General features: G+C 45.0%; 1 protein-coding gene and 1 long non-coding RNA gene across 2 annotated transcripts in view; both read left to right on the forward strand.

Annotated features, from left to right (window-relative positions):
- Window positions 1–1,581: 1,581 nt before the first annotated feature.
- Window positions 1,582–13,783, forward strand: part of LOC308467843 — a 277,660-nt gene continuing 265,458 nt past the window's right edge. Inside the window, exon 1 of the long non-coding RNA XR_013981338.1 lies at window positions 1,582–1,729. This is a non-coding gene — a long non-coding RNA (uncharacterized lncRNA). The remainder of the gene's footprint in view (window positions 1,730–13,783) is intronic.
- On the forward strand, window positions 3,941–5,337 carry LOC308467707 (E3 ubiquitin-protein ligase RNF4-like). The gene has a single exon (XM_080989409.1). It carries the CDS (start codon window positions 4,079–4,081, stop codon window positions 4,898–4,900), a length of 822 nt encoding a protein of 273 aa, XP_080845535.1. The 5' UTR covers window positions 3,941–4,078; the 3' UTR covers window positions 4,901–5,337.

Genomic DNA, 13,783 nt, shown 5'->3' on the forward strand with positions numbered 1-13,783 from the left:
CAATGGGTGTTGCTGACAGGGGGAGGGAGGAACGGAGTTCAAATCTCCCCACTGCTGATGCTACTAGGGAGCATGGTGTAGCATTGAGTGCTGTCCGATGCTACAATTGTGGACAGACTGGGCATCTACAGCGAAACTGTAAGAAGCCGCGCCAGTCAAGAGGAGCAAAGAGCAGCTCTACGAAGCCTGAGGCGTCAGGCAAAAGCCGTTCCAAGTGCCAGGTGAAACCTGCAAAGGCTATGATGGCGAAAGGAACCACGCCAGATGTTGGGAACGCATTCGTAAAATGACACGGGCGCAACGGTACATTTGTGCCCGCACAGAGAACTATTTTCGATGTTGAGGAAGCAAAGCTTCACTGTGAAACAGCCCAACGGTCAGGAGTTGGAAGCGACTGGAATTGGGACTGTGTATCTTGAGAGTCTGAACTTGACTATAAGTGATGTTTACCTGGTTCCAGAACTGAGATTTAATCTGCTGAGTGTGTCGCAGATTGCAAAGAAAGGACTGAAACTGACTTATGATGCTAAAAGCTGCAAGATCTACAAAGATGGAGAACTGTTTCTTACTGCCAAAGAGAAAGATGGACTGTATTTGTTGACTTTTGATCAAAGTGATTACATGAAATGTAATTCTTCTGTTTCTAACGAAATCTCTCTTGCAGGTGTGACCAGTGTAAGCACCAGGAAGGTGAACAAGACGAAGAAGGTCGACAGAGCATTTCAGCGGGTGTATGCTGATGTGATTGGTCCTCTAGAACCATCTAGAGGCAGTGCAAAATATTACCTTTTGTGTGTGGATTGTTTCACTAATTATTCTTGGGTTTATATGATGGAGAAACCGCAAGAAACTTTAGAAAAGTTTCAGGAGTTTTGTGACAAGGTTAAAAATATGCATGATGCTAACATTGATTGTCTTTTCACAGATCACAAGCAAGTTTTTCTGTTACAGAAGTTTCAGAAGTTCCTGGATGGAAAAGGGATAGACCACAAAGTTGCTGTCTCGCCAGAAGCGTGGAACAGGGGGGTCTGTGTAAGAGTTGAACAAAGAATTGCAAAAGGGGATGAATGCGCAATTGCTGAGTTCACATTTGCCACATGAATATTGGGCCGAATCGCTAGCGTCCTATCTTCATGTGTGGTTGAGAAAGGTCTCAACAGAGTTGGGATGTTCTCCTTTTGAGAAGCTGTTCAATAGAAAACCTTCTGTTGCCTATTTTAAGGTTTTCGGGTCTCATGTGAGAACAGAAGCTCCAGGTGGAGTTAAGAATGCCAGAGGCATTTTTGTGGGTTATGAAAAAGGTCTCTACAGAGTAATTTTGTCTGAATCTGGTCAGGTGATTCTCACAAAGTTCCTAGAGAGTGCTCCAAAGCAAGAGCGGATAGTACAGACATTTCCCACAGGAAACGATTCAGATGATGATGATGATTTTTCTGATATCACAGATTACAGTGGTACTGACGATGACAGTGATAGCTCAGAGAGTTCAGTTGTAACAGTCATTGAGAGGAAATCTCACACAATGGATAGACCTTCACAGATGAAGGAAGAACCACTGTTTGCTACTGGTTCTCAACAGAGTCCAAAGGTTGAACCAGTGAGCACAGAGGATCAGAACCTCATACGCAGGTCCGAGAGAGTCACAAAGGGTGTACCACCAAAGAGGTACTCAAAAGAGTTTGCTAACTTAGCTGTTGCATGTGTTGCTATTGTTAACAACTCAAAGCAGGTTGAAGCAGTGTCTAAGTCAGAGACAAAGACACAACAGAGAGTAGCTAGCCAAGGTAATGCAGAAGCACTCATTCCTTGGAAGCCAGACAACCAGAGAGGTACACTGGTGAAACCAGTGGTGGGGAGTTCCAAGGGTGGAACTGAAACAACAGGGGACTGTTATATGTATAACAACTGTTTGTTTTCTTCTCTGGATCATGTTTTGCCAATTGATGCTTTTGGGGGAGGATGTTGGGAAAAAGCACCAAGGCAAAAGCCAGCTCCAGATGGCTGGAATGCAAAACAGTGCAGATGTACTGTTGGAGAAAAGGTGGAGCCTATTCTCTGTACTGAGCACCGGATGTTAGCTCAGTGTGTCATCTGACCTGTGCTGGAAGTACAGGGGAGGAGGTTGTGACTCTTCTGATGGAGTCTGAAGGGAACAGTCACATTTCTATGTACTGTTGAGTGACAGGAATAAAACATGTAGAAAGGACTCCTGTCTGTCTCATTTCTCCTCCCTGGGAGAATGCAGGGAGGGAGAGAGACGCCGAGAAGCAGAGGGTGTGTTCTTCTCACGACTAATGAGAAGAATCGCCGGTTTGTTTACCTAGCCTGCCGGAGGTCGCAGACGGACGGTAAACACACAGTATCTCACTCAATTGCCCCGGGGGAGGCCAGGTACCTCTGCCTGTGAGCTGAAGATACTGACAAACCATACTTTCACTACTGCCACGGGTAAATGCTTTTTGGGAAGGAATGGTTCAAATGGTTGGAAAATCAATAAATATTATTTTTTTAAAAATAAAAAAATTACTGATTTGGTTCTACTCTTAGAAATACACTGACAGATAATGATTAAATTATTGTGAGGTTTAATAAGTTAACTGTTTATATTTGGACAACTTTTCTGCTTTACATTATTGGAAGGAGAAAAATAATCATTTCCTTAATAACAATTTAAATAGTTTATTTAACTAAAACAATAAAATTATAGCATATGTATCCATGTTTGTTAACTGATGTGGTTAAACGTTTTTCTTTGTAAAAAAACCCCCCAAAATTAGACTGAGTTTTAGCACACATGAAAAACTTAAAACAAATACTTATTTCCTGATGAATAGCCTTTGGACTATAGGTAAAGGTAAAGGGACCCCTGACCATTAGGTCCAGTCGTGACCGACTCTGGGGTTGTGACGCTCATCTCGCTTTACTGGCCGTACAGCTTCCGGGTCATGTGGTCAGCATGACTAAGCCGCTTCTGACAAACCAGAGCAGTGCACGGAAACACTGTTTACCTTCCCACTGGAGCGGTACCTATTTATCTACTTGCACTTTGACGTGCTTTCGAACTGCTAGGTTGGCAGGAGCAGGGACCAAGCAATGGGAGCTCACGCCGTTGCGGGGATTTGAACCGCCAACCTTCTGATTGGCAAGTCCTAGGCTCTGTGGTTTAACCCACAGCGCCACCCGCATCCCGTAACTTAAATAGAAAACTATCTTTAGAAAGATATTTCCTCCAAAAGCATTTTATTTTAAAAATCCAATTTAAATAAAAAAAATTGATTTAAATTTTAAAAAAGATTTTTTTTTTAATTAAAAAAATCATTGATTTTTATCCACCCTGTTGGGTGTACACATTGAATGTGTCAAACCTGAAAAATACCTCTTGCAAGAGCAGCCATAGGAGGTGCGCTCTAGTAGAGGCAACTCCAATGAATTTCATTTAATATTTCCCATCATCCTCAGCTTGGCTATGTGCCCTGGTTCTTCTTGAATAAGAGGCATTCATCAGTCTTCCATGAATTCTTCCCTTCTCCTTATCAGACTCTTGTATAAAGAGGACTGTCAAGGTAGGGAAAGATACTCCACCTCGTAATAATCCTAATTGTTTTAGCTAATCTCTTGGCTGAAAGATAGAAAATTAATAGTTGTGTGCCTGCTTCTTAGCCTAATCCTGTTTCTTCCCACTTTAATGCAGTTCTGTAGAGTAACACTAAAGACACCCTAACTCAGGCTTCCTCAAACTCGGCCCTTCAGATGTTTTGAGACTACAATTCCCATCATCCCTGACCACTGGTCTTGCTAGCTAGGGATCATGGGAGTTGTAGGCCAAAAACATCTGGAGGGCTGAGGCTGAGGAAGCCTGCCCTAACTCCTCAAGATGTTGAACTTGCTCCAGCTTTGGAGTACCTGCTATAAAAGAGACAACTCTAAGAAAGTCACGGTGCTCCAAAGCGTCACCAGTTGCATCAAGTTGCTTTAGAGAGAGCATTCATGATCATCATTATCACATTACAGAATTGCTTGGCGACTAAGCAGGGAGCAGCACACGGAGATAAGGGGGAAAGCAAGTACTCTGCAGCCTATGCCTCTCCCATCCCTGTGCATCATGAGTTCAACAAGTACAGAATGTAATGCAACCCAGCACAGCAACAGCAAGAGGGGTAGTCGCAACACCTCCGCAAGACCTCCTCATACTCTGGACAAGATGATGGTGGGAACTGCTTCTGAACCCTGTATCCCCTCCTCCTCCTCCTCCCTGCCATCCACTTCCTCCCTGGCCTTACCTTTATTACAAACTGCCCTTACTGGCTCCCCTCCTGTTGCAGGGCTGAGTTTTATGGAACAAACTACTCCTTTCGGTGGTAGCAAAGGACCTGAGCACCAGGCGGTTCAGAGAAAGTATTGTGGATGCAAGACTCGCTCTGTGCAAACCTGTAATCAAAGGAAAATAGCTGTTGCAGCTGCACAAGTAGAACCACGCAGCCTTAATGATAGAAGTATTGATGTGGAAGTAGTTGACCTCACTTGCGAAACTTCAGAATCTATAGTTGTTGATCTTACACAGGACGATTCTGTTGTGCTTATTGGAGAGAGTGGGCAGCAGCCCAATAGAGAGTTCAGACGTCAACCATTGTCTGACAGCCTCATATTTAGTGGTGGTGGTGGTGGTGATGATAGCAGACACACACAGAGTGGTGCTCTTGCCACTAGAAAGCTCCCCAGAGAAGTGGGAAGGAGGGAATTTGCAAGATCCTCAGGCACTTTGAGTTGTGGAATTTGCATAGACAGCTTTGCAGAGATTGTGCAAAGCGGACGGCTTATAGTGTCAACAACATGTGGCCACATCTTCTGTAGTCAGTGCCTCAGCAATTTTCTTAGGCATGCTAACTTTTGCCCAATTTGAAGGAGGAAACTCACTCCAAAGGAGTATCATCCACTTTATATGTGAAGACATGGGTGTTCCTGAACACAGTCTAATGTGGCTTTCATAAACATGAGTGAACTCCAAAGAACACACAAAGTATATATGACTTAAATATGACAGTTAGCAATTTCACTTTTTTCCAGTTGGCCTCCTTATAGTCCAGTTGTACTGTTTCAGCTTCATTTTGCTTTAAGGTTTTTGCAGCTCACATTTTTTGAGGTCTATAGAAGTTTGAAGAACAGCTTGGAGGATATGTTTGCTGTTGCCACATTGCTTTGTGCAGATATCTCATTTCTGTTCTAGTTCTGTTGCTGCTTTGAGAAAAGACTAATGTCTAGTGAACTCATTTATTCAAGACTAGGCTATTCATAGTCATCTATGATAATACAACCTGCAGCTTCTTTTTGCAATTTGCCTTGTAAAAAACCAAAGCCAACCACTCACCGATGGAAGTCTGTTCCACATCTACTTGTTTTCTAGTGGCAAACCCCTCTTTCTGTTGATGTAGCCCTAATAAAGACCAAGGTTTATACAACACTGTGGCTCATTTCTAATGCTGCATGCATAAATGATTTATTAGGGAAAAGGGAAAAGGCGGATCTAGACGGATCCTCGTGAATTCATATGATTTTTTCATTCAAATTAAATAAAACCACCATGATACTGTAGACCATGTCTTACTCTGTAGGCAGCATCAAAAAAATCACACATCCACTGTTTCGGGGGGGGGGCGCAGGGGTGCAAAAACATGGTTAAAAAACACGGATCCTCATGGATCCTCATGATTTTTGCACAAGACCAGCCCAAAGACACCATCAGATCAAACATCATGGCCAGGGGCACAGCATTCACCACAAAAATCACGGATCCACGGCTTCCTGGCCATACCGTGGCCCAAAAACGTGGTTCCGAATCACGGATCCTCATGGATCCTCACACTTTTTGCATTGGGCCCCCCCAAACTCACTGTCAAATCACACATCATAGCCAGGAGCACAGCCTGCACCACAAAAAACTCAGATCCACGGCTTCCTGGCCACTCCATGGCCAAAAAACGTGGTTTTGAAGCACGGATCCTCATGGATCCTCACGCTTTTTGCATTGGGCCAACCCAAAGTCACTGTCAAATCACACTTCATGCCATGGGGCACAGCTTGCACCACAAAAAACTAGGATCCATGGCTTCCTGGTCATACCATGGCCAAAAAATGTGCTTTTGAAGCACGGATCCTCATGGATCCTCACGCTTTTTGCACTGGACCACCCCTAAATCACTGTTAAATCACAATTCATGCCATGGGGCACAGCTTGCACCGCAAAAAACTCGGATCCACGGGTTCCTGGCCATACCGTGGCCCAAAAACGTGGTTTCGAAGCATGGATCCTCATGGATCCTCACACATTTTCCAGTGGGCCAACCCAAACTCACTGTCAAATCACACATCATGGCCAGGGTCACAGCCCGCACCACAAAAAACTCGGATCCACGGCTTCCTGGTCATACCATGGCCCAAAAACGTGGTTTTGATGCACGGATCCTCATGGATCCTAATGCTTTTTGCATTGGGCCACCCCAAACTCACTGTCAAATCACACATCATGTCCAGGGGCACAGCCTGCACCACAAAAATCATGAGTTGCACTACAAAAATCACAAAAATGCCCTTACCTGCACTGTTAATGTCACCACTGCAATATTATTATTAGAGCCGATAAGTGAATATATGTCTACCGTATTTTTCGCTCTATAGGACACACTTTTTACCCTCCAAAATTAAGGGGAAATGTGTGTGTGTCCTATGGAGTGAATGCAGGCTCCTTGGCTTCAGCGATAGCAACACGAAGCCTCCGAAGCGCAGAGGGAGCGCTCCCTCCGCGCTCCTGAGGCTACGCGTTGCTTTCGCTGAAGCCTGGAGAGCGAGAGGGGTCTCGATTTCCAGGCTTCAGGGATAGCCGCCTGAAGCCTTTGGAGCGCAGCACAAGTTCCCGCTGTGCTCCGAAGGCTTGCGGATAGCCGCCTGAAGCCTGGAGAACGAGAGGGGTCGGTGCACACCAATCCCTCTTGCTCTCCAGGCTTTGCTTCGCTGGAGAGGCGCTGCACAGTTTTTCCTCTCTGCGCAGCACCCCTTCAGTGAAACTAATATCCAGATTCAAGAAAGACTGTATGGCAAACATTTAAATCAGTGAAAAGACAGAATCTGAGTCCATCATAACAGAGTTCTACCTTTTGGGTAAAATTTATAAACTATGACTCAAATATGACACCAAGCCCGAACAAGCAAAACCTTATATGACAAAATGGATGCAAAATTTTTAATAATAATAATAATAATAATAATAATAATAATAATAATAATTTATTATTTGTACCCCGCCCATCTGGCTGGGTTTCCCCAGCCACTCTGGGCGGCTTCCATAGAAACCAAAAATACAGTAAAATATCACAGATTAAAAACTTCCCTGAACAGGGCTGCCTTAAGATGTTTTCTAAATGTCAGGTAGTTATTTATCGCTTTGACATCTGATGGGAGGGCGTTCCACAGGGCGGGCGCCACTACCGAGAAGGCCCTCTGCCTGGTTCCCTGTAGCTTGGCTTCTCGCAATGAGGGAACAGCCAGAAGGCCCTCGGCGCTGGACCTCAGCATCCGGGCAGAACGATGGGGGTGGAGACGCTCCTTCAGGTATACTAGGCCGAGGCCATTTAGGGCTTTAAAGGTCAACACCAGCACTTTGAATTGTGCTCGGAAACATACTGGGAGCCAATGTAGGTCTTTCAAGACCGGTGTTATGTGGTCTCGGCGGCCGCCCCCAGTCACCAGTCTAGCTGCCGCATTCTGGATTAGTTGTAGTTTCCGAGTCACCTTCAAAGGTAGCCCCACGTAGAGCGCATTGCAGTAGTCCAAGCTGGAGATAACTAGAGCATGCACCACTCTGGCGAGACAGTCCGCGGGCAGGTAGGGTCTCAGCCTGCGTACCAGGTGGAGTTGGTAGACAGCTGCCCTGGATACAGAATTGACCTGCGCCTCCATGGACAGCTGTGAGTCCAAAATGACTCCCAGGCTGCGCATCTGGTCCTTCAGGGGCATAGTTACCCTATTCAGGACCAGGGAGTCCTCCACACCAGCCCGCCCCCTGTCCCCCAAAAACAATACTTCTGTCTTGTCAGGATTCAACTTCAATCCATTAGCCGCCATCCATCCTCCAACCGCCTCCAGGCACTCACACAGGACCTTCACCGCCTTCACTGGTTCTGATTTGAAAGAGAGGTAGAGCTGGGTATCATCTGCATATTGATGGACACCCAGTCCAAACCCCCTGATGATCTCTCCCAGCGGCTTCATATAGATGTTAAAAAGCATGGGGGAGAGGACGGAACCCTGAGGCACCCCACAAGTGAGGGCCCAGGGGTCTGAACACTCACCCCCCCCCCACTTTCTGAACACGGCCCACGGGGAAGGAGCGAAACCACTGTATAACAGTGCCCCCAGCTCCCAGCCCCTCTAGACGGTCCAGAAGGATGTTATGGTCGATTGTATCAAAGGCCGCTGAGAGATCCAGCAGAACCAGGAAACAACTCTCACCTTTGTCCCTAGCTCGCCGGAGATCATCAACCAGCGCGACCAAGGCAGTTTCAGTCCCATGATGAGGCCTGAATCCTGATTGGAAGGGATCCAAATGGTCCGCATCCTCCAGGCGTGCCTGGAGTTGTTCAGCAACCACGCAGTTCACAGTGGAACAATGAGAACAATTATGAATAAAGGAATAAAATTTACTGCAAGTTAAGCCCTAAAACAAAATTGGTACAGTGGAACCTCGGGTTGCAGACATAACCCGTGACCGAGGCACATCTGCAACCCACAGCATTCGCATCCTGAAGCGCCACGTCTGCACAGGCACCGGCGCAATTTGGTGCTTCTGCGCATGTGAAAGCGGCGAAACCCGGAAGTAACCCGTTCCGGTACTTCCAGGATTCCCGCGGTCCGCAACCCAAAAACACGTAACCTGAAGCGGCCGTAACATGAGGTAAGACTGTACAAAAATGTTCTTTCAATGGTATATAACTTTGAAAAATATACAGAAGATGAATAATGCAATGAATGGACATTGCTGGAAATGTGATAGACCTTGAGGAATCTTCTTCCATTTATGGTGGACCTGTGAAAAGACCAAAAAGTTTTGGAGGAAAGTTCATTTCGAAATGAAAAAAATGTAAAAAAATACCCTAAATTTGCATTGGACCCCAAAACTATGCTGTTGGGAATGACTCCTTCAGCTACTGTACTGTGAAATCATCAGTCGAACTATTTAGTTATATCACCACAGCAGTCAGAGCTTGCAGGGCAGCAGCTGAAGAAGGAGCAAAAAGGGTTTTCTTGTGTGTGTGTTTCTTTGTGGCTGATTAGCTGCTCTCCCTGTGCAAAGGTCAGAGGGGGCAGGGTTTCTGTTGAGGCAGGTGATTAGCTGTGGGAGGAGCTTATCAGAGCTTGCAGGCAGCAGCTGAAGAAGGAGCAAAAAGGGTTTTCTAGCGGCGCGCGCAGTTTGATCCATCTTTTAGATTTAGGGGAGCTAGTCTCAAACGTTTGTTGGGGGAGACCTAGTTTTTTTTGGGGGGGGAGTTATTTGTCCTGTCTTCACGCTTTTTATGATGGAGGATCGCTGTAGCCACCCCCAACGAAACGTTCTCAAGATGGAGGGGGAGGGAACAGCTGCAGTCGCCTGCGGTTCCTGCGCAATGTTTGCCATCTTGCCAAAGGTTGCAGGCAGCTTTACCTGCAGCAATTGCATGTTGATTGCCCTCTTAGAAGACAAAGTCCAGCAACTGGAGGAACGTGTAGCTACGCTCCAAAGAATTAGAGAGCTGGAGCTCTTCTTGGAAGCAACAGAGCACACCGTCTCCACCAAGGAGGAGACAGGGGACTCCCCTGAGAAGGAGGCTAGTTCACCAACACAGGAGCCAGATATATGACCTTGGAACGGACAGCTCACAGAAGAACCCCGACCAAACCTAAGAGGAGGCGTGTAGTGGTGATAGGGGATTCCCTACTGAGGGGAACAGAAGCAGTGATCTGTGGGCCTGACAAGATGTCTCGGGAAGTGTGCTGTCTCCCCGGGGCTAAGATCCAAGATGTAACTGAACGACTGCAAGGAATCATAAAGCCCACTGACAAATACCCCTTCCTCTTGGTTCATGTGGGAACCAATGACACTGCAAGCAATAGCCTCCAGAAGATCAAAAGAGACTACGAGGCTCTGGGCAGGAAATTGAAGCAATTAAATGCACAAATTGTCATCTCATCTGTCCTCCCAGTTGAACGACGTGGCCCAGGGAGAGAGGGGAAAATAGTGGAAGTGAACAGCTGGCTTCGCAAATGGTGTAAACAGGAACGGTTTGGATTCTTAGATCACGGACTGCAGTTTCTTGAAGATGGACTTCTGGCAAGCGATGGGCTGCACCTCACAACGGTTGGGAGGAATGTTTTTGCCAAAAATCTCAGAAACCTCATCAGGAGGGCTTTAAACTGACTAATGTGGGGGAGGGAGACAGTGCTCCTGAAGGTAGGAGTCTATCAATTGATGAAGATGATCATCCAAATGTCATAGACCAAATGGAGCAAACAGCGCGCAGACCTAGTGGTGGGAGGAAAAAATCCTTAAATAAGAGATACGGGGGAATGATTAATGGACTTCAATGTCTGTACACTAATGCGCAAAGCATGGGAAATAAACAAGATGAGCTTGAGCTCTTGGTACAGCAAACTAAATATGACATAATGGGCATCACTGAAACCTGGTGGGATAAGTCCCACGATTGGAATGTAATAATGGAGGGATACAATCTATTTCAGAGAAACAGACCAGACAAGAAAGGAGGAGGAGTGGCGTTATATGTCAGGGATGTGTATACCTGTGAAGAGATCCAAGATTTAGAACCTCAAAGCCAAAGTGAGAGCATTTGGGTCAAAATTAAGGGAGAGAAGAATAACAGTGACCTCATTGTGGGAGTTTACTATAGATCCCCAAGCCAAACGGAGGACATAGATGTTGCCTTCCTGGAACAGATGGCCAAGCATGCAAAAGGAAGGGAGATCGTAGTAATGGGGGACTTCAATTACCCGGATATTTGTTGGATGTCAAACTCAGCCAAGAGCATAAGGTCAAACAGATTCCTCACTGGCCTTGCAGACAACTTCATTGTCCAGAAAGTGGGAGAAGCAACAAGAGAAACAGCCATTTTAGATCTGGTCCTAACCAATGTTGATGACCTGGTTAGTGGGGTAGAAGTGGAAGGATCATTAGACGCGAGTGATCATGCTCTTCTGAAGTTTACTATACAGCGGAAAGGAGCAGCCAAGCATACTAGGACTCAATTTCTTGACTTTAAGAAAGCCGACTTCATAAAACTTAGGGAAGTGCTGGGTGAGATCCCATGGACAGTAATACTAAAAAGAAAGGGAGTTCATGATGGCTGGGAGTTTGTTAAGAGGGAGATAGTAAAAGCACAACTTCAGGCAATACCAATGAGACGGAAACATGGAAGGTGCCTAAAGAAGCCAGGGTGGCTATCTAAAGAACTTTTAACTGAGTTGAGATTAAAAAAGGATGTGTACAAAAAATGGAAAAGGGGGGAAACCACCAAAGAGGAATTCAAACAAATAGCCAGCACGTGTAGACACAAAGTCAGAAAAGCTAAAGCACAGAATGAACTCAGGCTTGCTAGAGAGGTTAAAAGCAACAAAAAAGGCTTTTATGGGTATGTTCGTAGCAAAAAGGAAGAACAAAGAAACAGTGGGGTCACTCAGAGGAGAAGATGGTGAAATGCAAACAGGGGACACAGAAAGGGCTGAACTCCTCAATGCCTTCTTTGCCTCAGTCTTCTCTGATAAAGAAAACATTGCCCAACCTGAAGAATTTGGAGCAAATGATTCAGCAGAGGAAACACAGCCCAGAATAACTAAGGAGATAGTACAAGAATACTTGGCTAGTTTAGATGAATTCAAGTCTCCAGGGCCAGATGAACTGCATCCAAGAGTATTAAAAGAACTGGCAGATGTGATCTCAGAACCACTGGCAGTCATCTTTGAGAATTCCTGGAGAACAGGCGAAGTCCCGGCAGAATGGAGGAGGGCAAATGTTGTCCCTATTTTCAAAAAGGGGAAAAGAGAGGACCCAAATAATTACCGCCCAGTCAGTCTGACATCAATACCAGGGAAGATTCTGGAGCAGATCATTAAGCAAACAGTCTGTGAGCACCTAGAAAGGAATGCTGTGATCACCAATAGTCAGCATGGATTTCTGAAAAAGAAGTCATGTCAGACTAACCTGATCTCGTTTTTTGACAGAATTACAAGCCTGGTAGATGAAGGGAACACAGTGGATGTAGCCTACCTTGATTTCAGCAAGGCATTTGACAAGGTGCCCCATGATATTCTTGTAAAGAAGCTGGTAAAATGCGGGCTTAACTATGCTACCACTCAGTGGATTTGTAACTGGCTGACTGACCGAACCCAAAGGGTGCTCATCAATGGTTTCTCTTCAGCCTGGAGAAGAGTGACTAGTGGGGTGCCACAGGGTTCTGTCTTATTCAACATCTTTATCAACGACTTGGATGATGGACTCAAGGGCATCCTGATCAAATTTGTAGATGACACCAAACTGGGAGGGGTGGCTAACACCCCAGAGGACAGGATCACACTTGAAAACGACCTTGACAGATTAAAGAACTGGGCCAAAACAAACAAGATGAATTTTAACAGGGAGAAATGTAAAGTATTGCACTTGGGCAAAAAAAATGAAAGGCACAAATACAAGATGGGTGACACCTGGCTTGAGAGCAGTACATGTGAAAAGGATCTAGGAGTCTTGGTTGACCACAAACTTGACATGAGCCAACAGTGTGACGCAGCAGCTAAAAAAGCCAATGCAATTCTGGGCTGCATCAATAGGAGTATAGCATCTAGATCAAGGGAAGTAATAGTGCCACTGTATTCTGCTCTGGTCAGACCTCACCTGGAGTACTGTGTCCAGTTCTGGGCACCACAATTCAAGAAGGACACTGACAAACTGGAACGTGTCCAGAGGAGGGCAACCAAAATGGTCAAAGGCCTGGAAACGATGCCTTATGAGGAACGGCTAAGGGAGCTGGGCATGTTTTTTTTTTTTTAAATGATATTTATTAAAGTTTCAAAAAAGTACAAAAAATACAGAATACAAAAAGAAAAAAAAATTAAAGTTTTTTTTAAAAAAAATATAACCAAAGAAGTAAAAAATAAAAGAAAACATACCAGATAAAACAATTAAAAGGACATTAAATTTCCATAACCTATCTTCCTTATACTTATTTCCCCCGACCTCCTCATACCTCCCTTTTTTGTATTCCAGTTCAATTTGTTGATTCAGCAAATCCTTACCATTAAAATTACCCAGTTGCAAACCTTTTTTCATATCTCTTAAAGCATTACAGCTAAAAAAAACCCTTAGTTTCTATCCAACATCCTTCTAAGATTCCTTAATTTTACAATATTTCTGTAAATAGTCTTTAAATTTCTTCCAGTCTTCTTTCACCATCTCTTCTCTCTGGTCTCGGATTCTGCCAGTCATTTCCGCCAGTTCCATGTAGTCAATCACCTTCATCTGCCATTCTTCCAGAGTGGGTAGATCTTGTGTCTTCCAATACTTTGCGATGAGTATTCTTGCTGCTGTTGTTGCATACATAAAAAAAGTTCTATCCTTCTTTGGCACCAATTGGCCGACAATGCCCAAAAGAAAGGTCTCTGGTTTCTTCGGAAAGGTATATTTAAATACCTTTTTCAATTCATTATATATCATTTCCCAGAAAGCCTTGATCTTTGGGCACGTCCACCA

This window comes from Podarcis pityusensis (genome assembly GCF_964106645.2).
Source record: "Podarcis pityusensis genome assembly, chromosome: W".
Taxonomy (NCBI): domain Eukaryota; kingdom Metazoa; phylum Chordata; class Lepidosauria; order Squamata; family Lacertidae; genus Podarcis; species Podarcis pityusensis.

What these genes read in the sequence shown, in the direction of transcription:
- LOC308467707 (XM_080989409.1), top strand. Translation starts at nt 4,079, where the DNA reads ATGCCTCTCCCATCCCTGTGCATCATGAGTTCAACAAGTACAGAATGT.